This window comes from Tursiops truncatus, chromosome 15 (assembly GCF_011762595.2).
Source record: "Tursiops truncatus isolate mTurTru1 chromosome 15, mTurTru1.mat.Y, whole genome shotgun sequence".
NCBI classification, from domain to species: Eukaryota; Metazoa; Chordata; class Mammalia; order Artiodactyla; family Delphinidae; genus Tursiops; species Tursiops truncatus.
This window is the reverse complement of record NC_047048.1, coordinates 46,875,007-46,893,280: the sequence shown is the minus strand read 5'-3', so window position 1 is coordinate 46,893,280 and position 18,274 is coordinate 46,875,007. Positions and strand designations below refer to the sequence as shown.

Genomic DNA, 18,274 nt, shown 5'->3' with positions numbered 1-18,274 from the left:
ATATATGTGCCACATCTTTATCCATTCATCTGTTGATGGACACTTAGGTTGCTTCCATGTCCTGGCTATTGTAAATAGAGCTGCAGTGAACATTTTGGTACATGACTCTTTTTAAATTATGGTTTTCTCAGGGTATATGCCCAGGAGTGGGATTGTGGGTCGTATGGTAGTTCTATTTTTAGTTTTTTAAGGAACCTCCATACTGTTCTCCATAGTGGCTATATCAATTTACATTCCCACCAACAGTACAAGAGGTTTCCCTTTTCTCCATACCCTCTCCAGCATTTATTGTTTCTAGATTTTTTGATGATGGCCATTCTGACCGGTGTGAGATGATATCTCATTGTAGTTTTGATTTGCATTTTTCTAATGATTAGTGATGTTGAGCATTCTTTCATGTGTTTTTGGCAATCTATATCTTCTTTGGAGAAATGTCTATTTATGTCTTCTGCCCATTTTTGGATTGGGTTGTTTGTTTTTTTGATATTGAGCTGCATGAGTTGCTTGTATGTTTTGGAGATTAATCCTTTGTCAGTTGCTTCATTTGCAAATATTTTGTCCCATTCTGAGGGCTGTCTTTTCGTCTTGTTTATGGTTTCCTTTGCTGTGCAAAACCTTTTAGGTTCCATTAGGTCCCATTTGTTTATTTTTATTGCCATTTCTCTAGGAGGTGGGTCAAAAAGGATCTTGCTGTGATTTATGTCATAGAGTGTTCTGCCTATGTTTTCCTCTAAGAGTCTGATAGTGTCTGGCCTTACATTTAAGTCCTTAATCCATTTTGAGTTAATTTTTGTGTATGGTGTTAGGGAGTGTTCTAATTTCATACTTTTACATGTAGCTGTCCATTTTTCCCAGCACCACTTATTGAACAGGCTGTCTTTTCTCCATTGTATATTCTTGCCTCCTTTATCAAAAATAAGGTGACCATACGTGCATGGGTTTATCTCTGGGCTTTCTATCCTGTACCGTTGATCTATATTTCTGTTTTTGTGCCAATACCATACTGTCTTGATTACTGTAGCTTTGTAGTATAGTCTGAAATCCAGGAGCCTGATTCCTCCAGCTCCATTTTTCTTTCTCAAGATTGCTTTGGCTCTTCGTGGTCTTTTGTGTTTCCTTACAAATCGTGAAATTTTTTGTTCTCGTTCTGTGAGAAATGCCATTGGTATTTTGATAGGGATTGCATTGCCTTTGTAGATTGCTTTGGGTAGTAGAGTCATTTTCACAATGTTGATTCTTCCAATCCAGGAACAGGGTATATCTCTACATTTGTTTGTATCATCTTTAATTTCTTTCATCACTGTCTTATAATTTTCTGCATACAGGTCTTTTGTCTCCTTAGGTAGGTTTATTCCTATATATTTCATTCTTTTTGTTGAAATGGTAAATGGGAGTGTTTTCTTAATTTCACTTTCAGATTTTTCATCATCAATGTATAAGAATGCAAGGGATTTCTGTGCATTAATTTTGTATCTTGCTACTTTACCAAATTCATTGATTAGCTCTAGTAGTTTTCTGTAGCATCTTTGGGATTCTCTATGTAGAGTATCATATCATCTGCAGAGAGTAACAGCTTTACTTCTTCTTTTCCAATTTGGGTTCCTTTTATTTCTTTTTCTTCTCTGATTGCTGTGGCTAAAACTTCCAAAACTATGTTGAATAAGAGTGGTGACAGTGGGCAACCTTGTTTTGTTATTGATCTTAGTGGAAATACTTTCAGTTTTTCACCATTGAGGATGATGTTGGCTGTGGGTTTGTCATCTATGGCCTTTATTATGTTGAAGAAAGTTCACTCTATGCCTACTTTCTGGAGGGTTTTTATCATAAATGGGTATTGAATTTTGTCAAAAGCTTTCTCTGCATCTATTGAGATGATCATATGGTTTTTATTCTTCAATTTGTTAATATGGTGTATCACGTTGATTGATTTGCGTATATTGAAGAATCCTTGCATTCCTGGGATAAACCCCACTTGATCATAGTGTATGATCCTTTTAATGTGCTGTTGGATTCTGTTTGCTAGTATTTTGTTGAGGATTTTTGCATCTGTGTTCATCAGTGATATTGGCCTGTAGTTTTCTTTCTTTGTGACATCTGTGTCTGGTTTTGGTTTCAGGGTGATGGTGGCCTCGTAGAATGAGTTTGGGAGTGTTCCTCCCTCTGCTATATTTTGGAAGAGTTTGAGAAGGATAGGTGTTAGCTCTTCTCTAAATGTTTGATAGAATTTGCCTGTGAAGCCATCTGGTCCTGGGCTCTTGTTTGTTGGAAGATTTTTAATCACAGTTTCAATTTCAGTGCTTGTGAGCAGTCTGTTCATATTTTTTATTTCTTCCTGGTTCAGTCTGGGAAGGTTGTGCATTTCTAAGAATTTGTCTGTTTCTTCCAGGTTGTCCATGTTATTGGCATATAGTTGCTTGTAGTAATCTCTCATGATCCTTTGTATTTCTGCAGAGTCAGTTGTTACTTCTTTTTCATTTCTAATTCTGTTGATTTGAGTCTTCTCCCTTTTTTCTTGATAAGTTTGGCTAATGGTTTATCAATTTTGTTTATCTTCTCAAAGAACCAGCTTTTACTTTTATTGATCTTTGCTATCGTTTCCTTCATTTCTTTTTCATTTATTTCTGATCTGATCTATATGATTTCTTTCCTTCTGCTAACTTTGGGGTTTTTTGGTTCTTCTTTCTCTAATTGCTTTAGGTGTAAGGTTAGGTTGTTTATTTGAGATGTTTCTTAAGATAGGCTTGTATAGCTATAAACTTACCACTTAGAACTGCTTTTGCTGCATCCGATAGGTTTTGGGTCATCGTGTTTTCATTGTCATTTGTTTCTAGCTATTTTTTGATTTCCTCTGATTTCTTCAGTGATCTCTTGGTTATTTAGTTGTGTATTGTTTAACCTCCATGTGTCTGTATTTTTAACATATTTTTTCCTGTAATTGATATCTAGTCTCATAGCGTTGTGGTTGGAAAAGTTACTTGATACGATTTCAATTTTCTTAAATTTACCAAGGCTTGATTTGTAGCCCAAAATATGGTCTATCCTGGAGAATGTTCCGTGAGCACTTGAGAAGAAAGTGTATTCTGTTGTTTTTGGATGGAATGTCCTATTAATATCAATTAAGTCCATCTTGTTTAATGTATCAGCTAAAGCTTGTGTTTCCTTATTTATTTTCATTTTGGATGATCTGTCCATTGGTGAAAGTGGGGTGTTAAAGTGCCCTACTATGATTGTGTTACTATCTGTTTCCCCTTTTATTGCTGTTAGCATTGGCCTTAATTATTGAGGTGCTCCTGTGTTGGGTGCATAAATACTTACAATTTTTATATCTTCTTCTTGGATTGATCCCTTGATTATTATGTAGTGTCCTTCTTTGTCTGTTGTAGTAGTCTTTACTTTAAAATCTATTTTGTCTGATATGAGAACTGCTACTCCAGCTTTCTTTTGATTTCCATTTGCATTCAATATCTTTTTCTATCCCCTCACTTTCAATCTGTATGTTTCCCTAGTTCTGAGGTGGGTCTCTTGTAGACAGCATATATACAGGTCTTGTTTTTGTATCCATTCAGCCAGTCTATGTCTTTTGGTTGGAGCATTTAATCCATTTACACTTAAGGTAATTATCAATATGTATGTTCCTATTACCATTTTCTTAATTGTTTTGGGTTTCATATTGTAGGTCATTTCCTTCTCTTGTGTTTCCTGCCTAGAGGAGTTCCTTTAGCATTTGTTGTAAAGCTGGTTTGGTGGTGCTGAATTCTCTTAGCTTTTGCTTGTCTGTAAAGGTTTTAATTTCTCCGTCAAATCTGAATGAGATCCTTGCTGGGTAGAGTAATCTTGGTTGTAGGTTTTTCCCTTTCATCACTTTAAGTATGTCCTGCCACTCCCTTCTGGCTTGCAGAGTTTCTGCTGAAAGATCTGCTGTTAACCTTATGGGGATTCCCTTCTATGTTATTTGTTGCTTTTCCCTTGCTGCTTTTAATATTTTTGCTTTGTATTTAATTTTTGATAGTTTGATTCTTATGTGTCTTGGCATGCTTCTCCTGGATTTATCCTGTATGGGACTCTCTGTGCTTCCTGGACTTGATTGACTATTTCCTTTCCCATATTAGGGAAGTTTTCAACTATAATCTCTTCAAATATTTTCTCAGTACCTTTCTTTTTCTCTTTTTCTTCTGGGACCCCTATAATTCAAATGTTGGTGTGTTTAATGTTTTCCCAGAGGTCTCTGAGACTGTCCTCAGTTCTTTTCATTCTTTTTTCTTTATTCTGCTCTGCAGTAGTTATTTCCATTTTTTATCTTCCAGGTCACTTATCTGTTCTTGTGCCTCAGTTATTCTGCTATTGATTCCTTCTAGAGAATTTTTAATTTCATTTATTGTGTTGTTCATCATTGTTTGCTTGCTCTTTAGTTCTTCTAGTTCCTTGTTAAACATTTCTTGTATTTTTTCCATTCTTTTTCCAAAATTTTGAATCATCTTTACTATCATTGCTTTGAATTCTTTTTCAGGTAGACTGCCTATTTCCTCTTCATTTGTTTTTGTCTAGTGGGTTTTTGCCTTGCTCCTTCATCTGCTGTGTGTTTTTCTGTCTTTTCATTTTGCTTAACTTACTGTGTTTGGGGTCTACTTTTCACAGGCTGCAGCTTCGTAGTTCCCATTGTTTTTGTGTCTGCCCCAAGTGTCTGAGGTTGGTTCAGTGGGTTGTGTAGGCTTCCTGGTGGAGGGGACTGGTGCCTGTGTTCTGGTGGATGAGGCCAGATCTTGTCTTTCTGGTGGGCAGGACTGTGTCCAGTGGTGTGTTTTGGGGTGCCTGTGACCTTTTTATGATTTTAGGCAGCCTCTCTGCTGATGGGTGAGGTTGTGTTCCTGTCTTGCTAGTTGTTTGGCATAGGGTGTCCACCCTGTAGCTTGCTGGTCATTGAGTGGAGCTGGGTCTTAGCATTGAGATTGAGATCTCTGGGAGAGCTTTTGCCATTTGATATTATGTGGAGCCAGGAGGTCTCTGGTGGACCATTGTCCTGAATTCGGCTCTCGCACCTCAGAGGCACAGGCCTGACACCCGGCCGTAGCACCAAGACCCTGTCAGCCACATGGCTGCTAGTATTGGAGGGTCTCCTGCAGAGGTGGGGGGTGGCTGTGGCTCACCGCAGGGATAAGTACACTGACAGCAGAAGTTCTGGAAAGTACTCCTTGGCATGAGCCCTCCCAGAGTCTCAATGTCTCTTACTCTGAAGAGGATTAGGATGAATTTATCTAAAGATAACTTGTAAAAGTGATATTTAACAAAGTTGCTATAAATGTTAACTGGTTGATTTTATATTCATCCACTTACCATTTATTGAGCATGTACTATGTGCCAACCACCGAGCCAGTGTTGGAAATAACAGTTCCTGATCTTAGGGAACTCATGCTCCAGTAGAGAAAGAGACACACAGAGATAGGCAGACATATGCTTTTAACTGTAAAGTGAGATAATTCTTTTTATAAGTGCAGGGAGAAACAGAGAAAAATCCCTAAATCTGCTTAGGGAATCAAGGATGCTTTTGCAGAAGAAGCAGCACCCAAGCTAAAATGAGTTTGCTAGAAGAATGAAGGGGTGGGTGCACCTTTGGGGGGTTGGGGCCTTGCATTCCAGGCCAAGGAAAAGGCCTATATAGAACCATGGAGACTCAAGAGGTTATGCTCAGCCTTCACTTTCCTAACTGAGAAACTGTACAGTAATTCAGTATTGCTTGAATATGTAGAATGGGAAAATGACGGGAAATGATGCAGGATAGTCCATTAGAGGCTTATCTAGACTTTATCAGGTCAGCCTTGCAGTCTGTTGGGAGAATATTGTGCAGAGGAGGGACAATCAGATTGATGTGTGAGGCAGCTCACCCTCCAGCATCATTTATGAGGCATGTTCATGAGGAAAGTAAGACTAGCTAGCATGGTTAACCTCTCTTGTTTTGCATGAGGAGACTGGGCACAGACCGAAATAACTTGCCCAAGGCGATGTGTTTAGTAAGTGGTAGAGCCAGGATTTAAGCCCAGTGTAGCAGCCTGACTCAGATCCTGAAATGTTAGCCAGTCTCCACTGAAAAGGTGAGAGGCAGCTGACGTAGGAAGAAGAATGGTCGAGGGGTGAATGCAGGAGGGAGGAGCTTGGCAGACTTCCAGGGGTGCTTCTCTGCAGACTGGAAGTTGGTGTTACCTTCCAGTTGGTTTTTGGCATTTTACATTGTGTTACACTTTTTTCTTGATGGTTGTGGTGTTTCTCATTTAAGCTGCTATTATTATTAATTCACAGAAGAAAGTCCAGAATGTTGACCTAATTTTACAGAACAAGTTGTGTATCAGCCGATGAATGCATGAAAAGTTTTGGAGGCTTTCACAGTAGTTTTAAGGTAAGTTCAGTTGTTACAGTACTCAGTATTGTTCCTAGTAAACCATAATAAATTAGACTTTTTTAAATAAGCAGTTGAACTTCACCTTAAAAATACTGTGAGAGTCTTTAACAGCTACCTGCTTCCCAGATTTTTCTGTTTATCCCAAAACCCAGAGCTGGTCCGAAGTCCCAGATGTGTTTCCCAGGTGATCTCCAGTAAAGGTCCTCCATGATGCATCATGAAGTTTTATCATTCCATTTTGAAGATGATAAAACTGAGTTTAATAGAGGTTAAGTGACTTTGCCCCAAGTTATGTAAGGGCCAGAACTTGGATTATGATCCCGAAGTCTAGACTCTGTGTGCTACATCACACTGCTTCCCCAAGGAGAAGGGAGGTTCTCAAGTGAGGGAAGGGTGGGCTTCCCTAGCAGCAGAGTTACTGTGCTATACAGTAGTGCTCTGGAGTTTCTGTATCAGAAAGAGCATTGTGCCTAATAATCTTAATTAGTATGTCCTAATACCAGTTATTTAGAAGGCATTTAAAATTTCTAGTGCATTAACTATTTCCATTAAAAAAATTAGGCCTGTTTTCCACTGGTGTTGACTCTGTCCAATGTGTAAGTCATGCCAATGGGGAGTTAAGCAGGAATGAAAGCGCCACAGCCATTATCAGCAATAAACCCTTCCAGTACAAGTTCCAGTTGACCTTCAGTCTCTTGATTCAGTTGATACTCATGATGTGGGAGAATGTTTTTAAATTGGATTATGTAATGGGTCTAAAATGTTAGCACTGGAAGCCTGTAGAGATCATCTAGCCTGGCCAACCTGAGGACCCAGAGAGATGGAACTAAGGTCATGTAGCTACTTCATGACCACAAGAATAAGTTCCACCCTCTTCTTCATGGTGATTCATCTACTAGTTTGTATGTCTTTCGTTCTTCATGAATTAAGGCTCTTATACTCAAATAATATGGGGACATTCCTTTTAGTTTCAGAGCTTCATTATTTTAGGGAATAATAGGAACCTTTTGGGATTGGAGAGAAGATGAACTTATTCCAGCTAATTTGCTGATTGTTTTAATAAGCCCATTGAAAAATTGGGAGGTTATTATTTTTAAACTACTAAAGGATACCAACATTGGGAAGTTTATTGGTATCTTTATTGAAAAACAACTAAGAAACCGATTTTTGATCATGTAGCATATAGAGAATAAATGTAAAGGATTTTTACTTTTGAAATTCTTTTAATTTTGCAAACTAGTTTAAAATGTGGTCTTTCAAAGTAATTTTGTTTGACTCTATGCATTAAAAAATATTAAATATATAACATTAATTTTTAGTGAACAATAGACTGACATAATCCTAGCTTTTAGCTGTCAATTTGAAGGAAAGAAATCTAAAAATAAATGTTAAAACATTAAGAAAAGTGCCCCTGAAGAGAATGTACAAAATTGTTTCCTAATCTGGGATCAGTAGAATGTTATAAAATCTGAAAACACATTGTAGTTTTGGTACTACCTAATGAGTCTTCAAGCCCTCTTCCAAGCTTCACATTCATACTTACATTTACGGCTTACTTAGAAGGAGTGAGATGTTGTACCAATGTCTTGTCCTCCTCAAAGAGCAGCTAAAAGGGGCATAAAAATGTGGCATCATTAGAAAGGCCCTTGCCAACGCCTGATGACTCACCTGGAGGGCCAGTCGCCTTGCTTTTGCCCAACTGGCCTACCACAGCCCATTGCTGCCAAGGAAAGCCTACTTATAGGGTTTGCCTCCTGAAATTTGACTTAATACCCAGAAGCTTCAAGTAGTTTTGCTTTAGAGTAACTAGCTATGATCTGAGAGCAAAATGAGATTATTTAGGTTATCTTATGTGACTGTTAGAGAAGGGGGACAATGGGTATACCATTGGGTGAGATAAGATAAAATCTGTGATGTTGAGCTGCTCAGGGTATTTGCTGTATTATCTCAAACTGCCTGTATTTTAGGGATGGGTGAGAGTAACTGTGCTTGGAATAGAAAAGCCCTCCTGCACCGAGACACAATGCTGGCGGCTGCAGCAGTGTACAGAGGTAAGGGAGCTGACCGTTCTTCCCAGCCAGGTCCCACTGACCAACTTGTGCCCTGTCATCTTTATCCCCTAAAATTACATTTTCCTTTCCTGTTAGGGCACCATCAGATTTCTTGTCCTTCCTTTCAAAACGCAGATCCTGTGGCTACGTATCCTTTTTCCCAGCAGCCCTTACTATTTCCTTACTGTCAGCTTCTCGGTGTGGAGGATTTTTCACAAGAGGCATTCTCAGAATCCCATGAGTATTCTAATATTCATTTCTCTTTGGAAGACATGACTTTCATTGAGCAGATTTATTTTTCCTACTTGCATTCTTTTCAGACTCTAACCATGATTTGTCTTTATAGAAATGTACGGAAATGAGGATGGTTCTGTACCTGCCACCTATCAGATCTATTACATGATAGGATGGAAATATCATGATTCACAGGTAATATTACTAAGACAGATCAATTTTTTTCTTAGTGGGTTCATGTTTCCATTTACTAATTACTGTTTATTTATTTAGGGTGGTTTGTTTTTTTTTAAATATAAGACAGCATTAAGAGGGTTAATTAGGGCTATGATATTTATCAGTTTCTAATATCTTTAATCTTTATCATTATTTTCAGGCGAGACCAGCTAAAAGAGGTTCGGCAACTGTGTCATTTGGAGAGCTAGGAAAAATAAATGATCTTATGTCCCAGGGGAAAAAATCACAATAAATATTTTATTCAATGTTAACATAGTCCAGACTTTTCATCAGTGATGGGTCTTTCACATCTAAAATTATTGCATTTTGAAACAAGAAGCAATATATAAGCTATTTACTGTCAGACTTTTCTAATAATTAGAATAGCCTAATACTCTTCTATATTTAGTAACAATTTCAGTTTCACATGTTTTCTGTTTTCATATGGATACTGTTATCTAGTAATTTGAGTGCCTTATTTACAAAGTCAGCCCAAAAGCAAGAAGATATTTCTATGAAAAATCCACAAATATATTAACATACGTAAATTCCTGACTTGTTCTAAAAACATTACCCATGCTGACATTTTGTACCTTTTTCTCCTTCTGATCTTGTGTTATTTCTGTGAGAGGACGTTAGCTGTGGAGATGAGGAGAATGACAAGTTGGTAGATTCTTTCGTGTTCTGGCTCATTTAGAATAAAAATGTAGTCTTTTATAACAACTATTCTAAGATACTTAAGCCAGAATTATTTGTGATACTGTCTTCTTTGCTATGTTCCTCTTTGAAGAGGAACAGAGGATTATGAACCTCTCTAGAGCTCTTAAGTAGTTTTGTACTTTGGAAGAGTGTTTACCTTTACTGAATCCTTCCTCACCTTTTTTTTTTTTAAAAACCATCAGAATTATAATCTTATTTCTTTCTCACCACCATGATCTGGGTGAGACCCCTATCATTTTATATACTACCTTAGTTAAGAGGAGAACATTTTAAAGAATTACAGAGGCAAAATTACATGTAAGGTATCTGCACAGTGATGAAAAGTGCTGTTTGCTTGATTTCCCTTTGTTGTTTGAGGTCTTTGGCAATATTATTCTAATCCAGGTCCACTGTCCCGTTGTCATGATCAAAATGAATTGGAACCAGTCAAGCTCAGACAGTGTAGAATAGATGGAAGAAGGTGGTGATAAGGCAGCCAGGAGGAAGCTGGGAAGCACTCAAGAGTGAGGACGAGTGTGTTCACCAGTCAGTGCCGAGCCATTTGCTGTCCTTTTCATTTAATGCACATGGCCCTGCCTCCTCCTCAGCCCTAGGGGAGCTACTGTAGGATTTGCTTCTCTCTGTGTGTCTTCCACCTGCCTTCCCTCCCTCTGCCACACGAGCACCAAGCTCTCCCTGAGTCCAGGGCTATGCCTTACGTGGTAGATATTCAGCTCCATTTTGAATCAAATTAAATTATGTGGAAAATGTACCCTTTCATAGGCTAAGTTACAGTTAAAAACCAGAATTTTGTAGGAGAAAAAGAAATTACTGTTCTTGCTCTCTTCAGTTAGGACATTCATTGATATCAGAAATTGGGATACTCTTTGTGGCTTTTTTGTTTTTAATACAAAGGAAAAGAATACCTAGGCAGCAGAATTTGGGGAAGGTTTTTTTTAGCTTAATTTTCCGACTTGAAAGGAAAGGAAAACAAAAAACTCCTACATATTAAAGTGTGAACTGATGCCTAAGGAAAGGACATATTCCACGGTGTCTGTGTTTCCTAAATGACCGGCGTTTATAGGTATTGATATTTGTTTTTGAAGAATGCATGCAGCATTGTTAAGTGGTTATTGCTGAGGACAGGGACTGAGGAACCAGATGTCTCTGCACCTGTCCCAGTGTCTGAATGTCTGTCGGGGGTGCAGGAGATGGGCAGAAGCTAGGAGGGAGGGTTGTACTTTGACTTTTTAATCTTTCTGTAAAATTTGAAGTTTCTTACCAAGGATATTAACTTTCATTTATTTCATGCCAACAGAGAATATGTGGGTGGTGGGGTGAAGCTGGGGAGGAATCTACCTTGAGCAATCTCAAAAACAAGGTCCATTGGTTTAAAAAAATAAAGAGGAATTAACCCAATGAATTGAGAACACTTATTGTTTAACCTGAGTGACAGTAGTAAAATTATTTATTTTAATGTGAGTGACAGTAGTAAAATTATTTCTTTTAGTTAATATCTGCTTGAAGTACCTATTAAGCTTTAATTGTTTGGAACCTTCAGGAAATTTATTTTTCTGAATAGCTGTGTTTTCCAAATGATTAGGGACTCATCCTTTTAAGCCACAAAATTTTAAAAAATATTTCCAAAATGTGTTACATTTTAAACAGTGTATAGAACATAACCATTTCTTTATAAGTCAACAGTTATTATCACGACTTTTTTTCTTTATAGCTTTATAACTTTATAACTTGACAGTTACTATCACAGCTTGTACTGCATTGCTTGTTCCTACACTGACTGGCCCCGAGAATGAGGTGGTTTGTCTCTTTTCCTGCATTTTTCTTACTTGCTGTCAATCTCAATGGCCTTACAGAAACGAACTTTCTTGAGTCAGTTCTTCTTGCCCCTTTGTGATGTGTAAGATTAGAACTCAGATTGGAAGGTTTCTAGGTCGGGGTTTAAGGTAGGAAAGAGGGAGGAGGTTCTGCGAGAAGGACTCTTGGAGTAAAATGCATGGGCTTTATTGGTTCCCTTAACAAGTCCCCATCGAGACCCATGTGCCGGGCTCCCGACTTTTCTCTGCGCTCTTAGTCGTCAGTCTAACATGGCTTCAGGCGGTGGACCTGGGACATCTGCTGGCTGCTGGGATACATTTTGGATTATTTCCTGGTTGTTAGCAGTATTCCAGGTTGTTGGCCTAGAGAATTACAGAGGTGGCAGTATTCATGAAAACTTACATTTTTAAAACAAAGAATTTCTTCAGGATTTGTTGAGATGGAAGCTACCCATAGATACCAAGTTTGTGATATGAATGTAAAAAGTTACAGCTACAGAAAGGTATACTTCCTGAAGTAGCTATGAAGCAAGTTTTGTTTTCCAAACCCTTTTAGTACCATTTTTATCCACTAGGTGGAAACAATTACAGTATGGCCTATATTGAAGATATAGTTTTTATAACTCAGTGTGTATCCCTTAAGTAAGGATGAAAAAAAAGTATTTAACCATGGATTGGCATCTGTGTAGGAAAGAAACATTAAAAGACATTTGGGGAAAAGAAGAATACTTGGCATAGTGATTATTTTATTCCTTTGTAAATGATTATTTTAGCCTCTCTTGCCTAAGAAGAAAGTTTTGAGGTTTTTTTTTAGAGGGGGGCTCGAGGTGGGGTGGTTGTTATTGCTGCTGTTAATAATGTGAAGTTTATCTTCAGGAAACTAATAAGCGGACCTGCCCTTCCAGAAATTGGGGTACTTTAATTCTCTGCCTGGATACTTGACAGGTATTTATCTCTCTGGATTAAAAAAACAAATTTGAAGAAAGCGGAAGGTACTGTTGTTAACAAATAGGGAAATAATGCTTTGGCGTCTGTGGTGGTTTTAAAATCTATCCACAGATTCTTTGATACTCTTTTCTCCAAGAGGTGGAGCTTCATTCCCCTCCCTGTGAGTCTGGGCTGAATTCAGTGATTCGCTTCCAACAAATAGAATATGGAAGTGATGGTGTGTCCCTTCTGAGGAGGTAGTAAGAGGCCCACTTCCTCCTCGCTGTGTCTGAGATCACAACCTCAGGGAGAGCCAGCGCCGTTCGTGGAGGGCATCAAGCAGTGCTTTGGAGAGGACGGCACAGACCTGCCAGCGAGGGAGCCAACCCGGGGGAGATCTTCCAACCCCAGTGTGACTTTCAGGTGACACCTTGACGACAGTCTCATGACAGACCATGAGCCAGAGCCACCTAGCTAAGCCACTCCACGTTCCTGACCCACAGAAACTGAGATAATAAATGTCTGTTGTTTAAGCCACTGTGTTTGGAGTAATTTGTTAACACAGCCTTAGATAACTAATATGCTCACTTTGGGAAAAGTTAGGTGCCCAGGGTATGCCAAGTTGTTCCTTGAAGTATAGAACATATTCTGCTTACTTGAAATTGTATAAAGTCAGCATAAACTACCATATTACCTTTGTTCTCGGGGAAAACTGGGCCCGAGATATGCTTACCTTGAGGTTTGAGTCCATGGTATCTCGAAGTAGAACTAACCTCCCAAGGTACATTTAGTAGGCTTCAATTTCATTTCCTAGGAATACATACGAGGATCAATTTTCAAGAAACCTGATGGGGCGAGTCCATAATGAAACCCGGGAACGTGAGAAGGAAGGCTCTGACCTTGAGAGTTCAGTGAGGTAACAGTGGCTGTGGTTTTCTCAGTCAGTCCCTCCTGCCTCAGCTGTTGAGTTGCTGACAGCTTGTTATCAGGATGGACTGTTGATGCTGCGTGCTTGTTCCAGGCTCTCAGGTGAGCACAGCGCTGTGGAAATGGTTAAGGGTTTTTAAAAGCCAGAGTCGATCCTGTCTTGGTCCTGCAGGCCATTGCCAAAACCAGGCAAAGATAAACTGCCTGCACTTTCAAGTCCGGCTGTAATCCGGCCGGTTCCCAGACTCCTCGTACAGGAGTCTCGTGCGTGTGCTCAGGACAGCCAGCACTCGTGTCAGAGCCAGCCCTGCAGAAGAACCATCCGGGGCAGCTCCAGGTCACAGTGGTAGGAGCCTGGGTTGAGACTGGGAGTAGGAGACGGCGGGGAGGAGAATCCCAAAGGAGGACTTGGCAGCCCTTGCCAAAACCCCAGAAGTAGAGGGAAGGGCAGGGACTGGGGGTCAGGGGGTCTGCGTTTAGTCCTGGCCCTACTGGTTCCTGACACGTGGGCTGTCACCATCTCTCTGACCTCAGGATTTTCATCTGTAAAATTGCAGGTTTTGTACTCAAATCTCAAAAGAGGCCACAGGCCTGCCTTCCAAGAAAGTTCCTGAGGGCCTTTTTCAAACGAAATGTTTTTCCACCCTCCACCCATTGGTTGAGAGTCAAGGCCACCTGGAGCCCCTGTCACTGAGGGGAGCATGAGACATCCCTCCTCTACGTTACGGTGGGAAATGGCTGTGAGCCATCGAGCGGGATGATTTCAGAAGCATTCAGCTCAACCCAAGGATCTGGGTCCCAAGACAGAAGTAGCCAGGATTGCCCTCCCATCCTTGCAGTTTCTCAGTCTCCATGTTGACATCTGGGGACTTCTTTTCCCTTCAGTGTTAACTTTAGATTTCATCTGAAGCCAGCTAAGCTTCTCAGCAAAAGCAGCTTCACTTACCCTGTACCAAGGTGCCGCGGGTTGGCCAAGCGCTCCTTTTAAAACAATGTGTATTATGCTCCTGCCAGGCAGTGTGCTGAGCCTCTGATAAGCATTCTCAATTCTCATTTCATCAGCACAGCTCCCTATCGAGTAGATACTAGTTCTACACTGTCCCCATCTTGCAGATGAAGAAACAAGTTCACAGAGGTTGTGACTTCTCCAAGGTCACATACACGGCAGAGCCAATATGTGACTTCAGTCTTGTATGGGACAAAGCACTTAATTTTATCACGCTGCCTTCTTTTGGAGGCCAGAGCCTTCTGTGTGAGAGACCACTCTTTTCACCATGTCTCCACTCCCCCCCATAAACATACATCCCAACCAGCATATTGGAACCAGGCAGGTGACCCCATCCTCTAACACATGCTCAGCCCTGTGCTGGGATCTGTCCCTGTGGAGCCGCCTGCCCTCCAAACTCTTCCAGGTCCCTTCCACTCTCAGCTCAGTCGGTTATCCAGCTCAACTTAATCTTGCCTTCTTGTCCCAGGCCATCCTGAACTTTTGTGAGTTCCATCTCCGTTAGCACTTTATACGATGTTTTCTGTCCATAAGTTCTGCCTTTCAGCTAAGTGTTCAACCCCTTGAGCAGTGCTACTGCTATAACCAGCGTTCTGTCAGCCGCAGAGATGGCCCAGACGGACTCGCTGCCAGGCAGACAACGGGGATCCCCGCGAGCCCATCAAGGAGCGGGATGCTGGAAAGACAGGCAGTGGGTACCGGACACATTCAGCTTCAAATTCCAGGGATCAGCCACTTGGTTGGGATTCCAGGCTAAGCTTTTATCCCGGTGGAATCTGGGTATCATGCACAGCACATGGACACGGATAGCAAGGGGCAGGGGGACTGGAAACAGGGAGGAAACAGGGAAGGGCTTCGTCCTGGAGAATAAGATTAGAACCGTGATGTGAGGTCACATCAAGGCCTACATCAGAGATGACTGGGCCTTATATTGTGGGATGATAGGTCTCCAGGCCAGGCAAGATGTCCAGCTGTCATTAGATACCAGGGTGGCCCGGTAGCGTGATCAGCATGACTTATGAAATCAGACCTGCCTGTTGAATCCCCTTTCTACCACTAACCAGCTTACCTTTTGTAAGTCACTCAACTGCTGACATGCGCCATTCCTAGACGCATTAGTACATTGCCCAGCAGAGCGTAAATGCCCTTTCCGAAGGCTTGGAAAGCCAAGCTCATAAGATGACTTACATGTCCGGTGCAGTAGCCCTCAGATTACAGAGTGCTGTTAGTAGGTGCTACAAAAGAAGGTAGCGGTTAGAGCAGGGGGAGAGGAAGAGTTTCCGGAGCTAAATATGGTTGGAAAAGCTGGGTCAAACAAAATTAAATGGATATATCCTATAAGACTTCTCAGAATCTTTAATGTGCTCATGTTGTTGTGACTCTCCCAGAGGAGTCTATATTTTATGGCATCTTCCAGACTTAATGACCCAATAACCCTTTTATCAAGGAGCACCCTGAAAGACTTTGAACATGTTTGGGGAAACATTAGCCTAGCACAATGCCTGGCATTGTGAAGGCTTGTTAAATAATTTGAATTGTTGCAGGAAAACTTAACATTCAGTTATCTTGCAAAAGTTGTTTATGAACTTTCTCAAGGCAATCCAGTGCAGTGGTTAAAAGCTCTACTCTGGACCTGGTCCTCCTGGCTGTGTGGCCTTGGACAAGTTACTTGACCTCAGCTTCCTCTTCTGGAGAAGAGGGAAGATGATACAGTATCCTCCTGGGGAGGTAGTTGTAAAGCTCTAATGAGTTAATAATACATTCGGTTAGAACAGTGCCTGGCACATTATAAGCATGATATGTTAGCTCTTATTTTCCTAGATAGAATGAATTTTAGAGAAGCTTTCAAGAACAAATTATTGACTGCTGTTGTGATGCTAGCTTACCATTTGTCCTACATAAAATCCCTCTTGCTCACACAAGACGATTGATTAATAAACAGATGCCACTTAGAGTCACTATTCCATTTTAAAAAAGAATAAGTCATAGGACCTCAGACAGCTGTTTTGCCTCTATGGCAAAATCCAAATCTCAAATATAAGAGATTTGCTCTAATATTCTATTAGGCGAAGATTGAATATTCCTTTTTTCCAGAGGCACTTTATCTTTACCTAGAAATTATTTTCTGATTAATAAAACACAAATTACGATAACTCATTTCACACAAGCACACACCACAAAAAATGTTTCCATATCAAAACACAGGTACCAATGCTGGATGAAATTAATTAGGTGGCGGGAAAAAAAGGAACAAAAGCTAAGAATTGAAATAATCTCACAGCCTAAAAAGTAATTCTATTCTTGCCACACATGGAAAGATTTTAAGGCATTTTTCTGTTATAGATCTTAATGTTATACCTGAGAGGCTGGATTGGAATTATAAAACTTTTGAGGTGTAAGACATCAGAGAAATCTTTCTTATTTTGCAGTTGAGGAATCTGAGTCCCACAGAGAGACTGATATGCCTGAGGTCATTAGCTGGTTCTGGAGGACAGGCCTGGAACATAGATATTCCAGAGTCTTGTCCAGCGCCCTGCGGCAGGCCTGATGTCACTCATGCAACCCCAGCAGAGCTGAGGCCCAGCCACTGCACCCACCCTGCAGGAGGTACATTTGTGAACGTCCCTGGCACAGCTCTCCATCCAAGGGTCTTCGGTACTGAGTCTTTTGCAAAACCCAGAGTCACCCCCTTACACCGAATTTGTTTAGAGCACATTTCAGTGTTGCGGGTTACAGTAGACCTCGACCTGGGCTCTGTTGCCTGGCTCCCACCCCCAGAGATTCTGGTTTAATTTGGCATCGGGAGTTTTAAAAGGTATAGCGCCTGCTCCAGAGCATCCGTTTTCCTGAGGAGAGAAAACTGTATGAATCACAGATAAACTCCATTTCAACCTCCCTTGCGTTGTAGTTGGGAACTCTGAAGGACCAGCTGCTGTGCTAGTTATAAAAACATGAGTCATTGTGCACTTCGTGACGAGCTTGTGTTGAGAAGAGGGTGGGTTGGACCAGGTTGGATGTGAGGAAGGTGGGTGTGGGCAAGTTGGTCATCCAGTGCTAATTGAGCACCTACTATATCTGAGGCCCTGGATACCTAGAGATGAGAAGGCCTAGCCACCACTCTCACAGGGCTCGCAGCTGGGCTGGCTGGACACCACGGGGAAGCTGACACGGTGTATTTTCTTGCAACCAAAAGTACTCTGATTGAGACACTTATGTGAAGGCTCTGTGCAAAATAGTGCACGGTGACCAGTGGTCAGTCACCGCAAAGCCGCCTAGGTGCGGGCAGGTGTACAGTCCATGCACCGCGGTGGTGAGAGCTGCTACAGTGGAGGCTCTGGAGCAGAGGCCCAGAAACAGACGTTTGAATGATTCAAACACCCTAAACGACCCACTTGCTCTTTCAAAGCCTGTGGCTCACATTTACTTGGAACAACGAGCTGAAACAGGAAATTGATGAGCTCACGCTGCCCTTGCTCCTGCATTTCAGGCAGCGTTCTACTCTACCTAGCAAGCCGCAGAGTCTCTCTTTCCACCCCGCCTGCAGCTATTTTCACAAGCTTTACCTCCTAGGAGCTCATCTTTCACCCAGTCTTGGAACCGGGGCTCACCTTCCACGCTCCCCTCTTTGCACTTATCCCGTCTCTGATGTGCTCACATTCCAGACACATGAGAGCGATAATTGCACGGGCCTCCTGTCCGTTAGGCTCTGACCTGAGGTTTGGATGCCTGCTCCTTCCTTTCACATTTGTGAATGGGGCTTTTATCATTCCTTTGGAACTGGAACTCTCTAGTAAGTTAGGGATTGTGTCAGGAAATTGTAAACACTCGGACCTCAGACAAGCCTGGGTAGTCAACGGCCAGGTAAATGACTGTGGCTAGTATGTGTGTGTACAATGTTTACAAAGCACTTGTGATGTCAGGCTAATTGAAACTGCAAAAATCTCCAGTCAGGAAGGAATTAATCCTATGTTATGGAGGAAAAACAGGT

General features: G+C 41.1%; 1 protein-coding gene across 3 annotated transcripts in view; it reads left to right on the top strand.

Moving 5' to 3' along the window:
• The window catches only part of NDUFAF5 (NADH:ubiquinone oxidoreductase complex assembly factor 5), a 32,527-nt gene extending 23,363 nt beyond the window's left edge, over nt 1-9,164 (top strand). The window contains exons 9-11 of one of the 3 annotated variants that reach the window (XR_002177594.3): nt 6,292-6,388; nt 8,359-8,442; nt 8,789-8,835. Coding sequence is in view for 1 of the 3 variants with exons in the window: in XM_019941416.3 (XP_019796975.1) it covers nt 8,359-8,442; nt 8,789-8,871; nt 9,053-9,145 (260 nt within the window). In the remaining 2 variants the exon portion in view is untranslated. Of the gene's footprint in view, nt 1-6,291; nt 6,389-8,358; nt 8,872-9,052 lie in introns of those variants that run through there. The other 2 variants (XM_019941416.3, XR_002177591.3) reach the window with 2 other exon arrangements.
• The last annotated feature ends 9,110 nt before the right edge of the window (nt 9,165-18,274 follow it).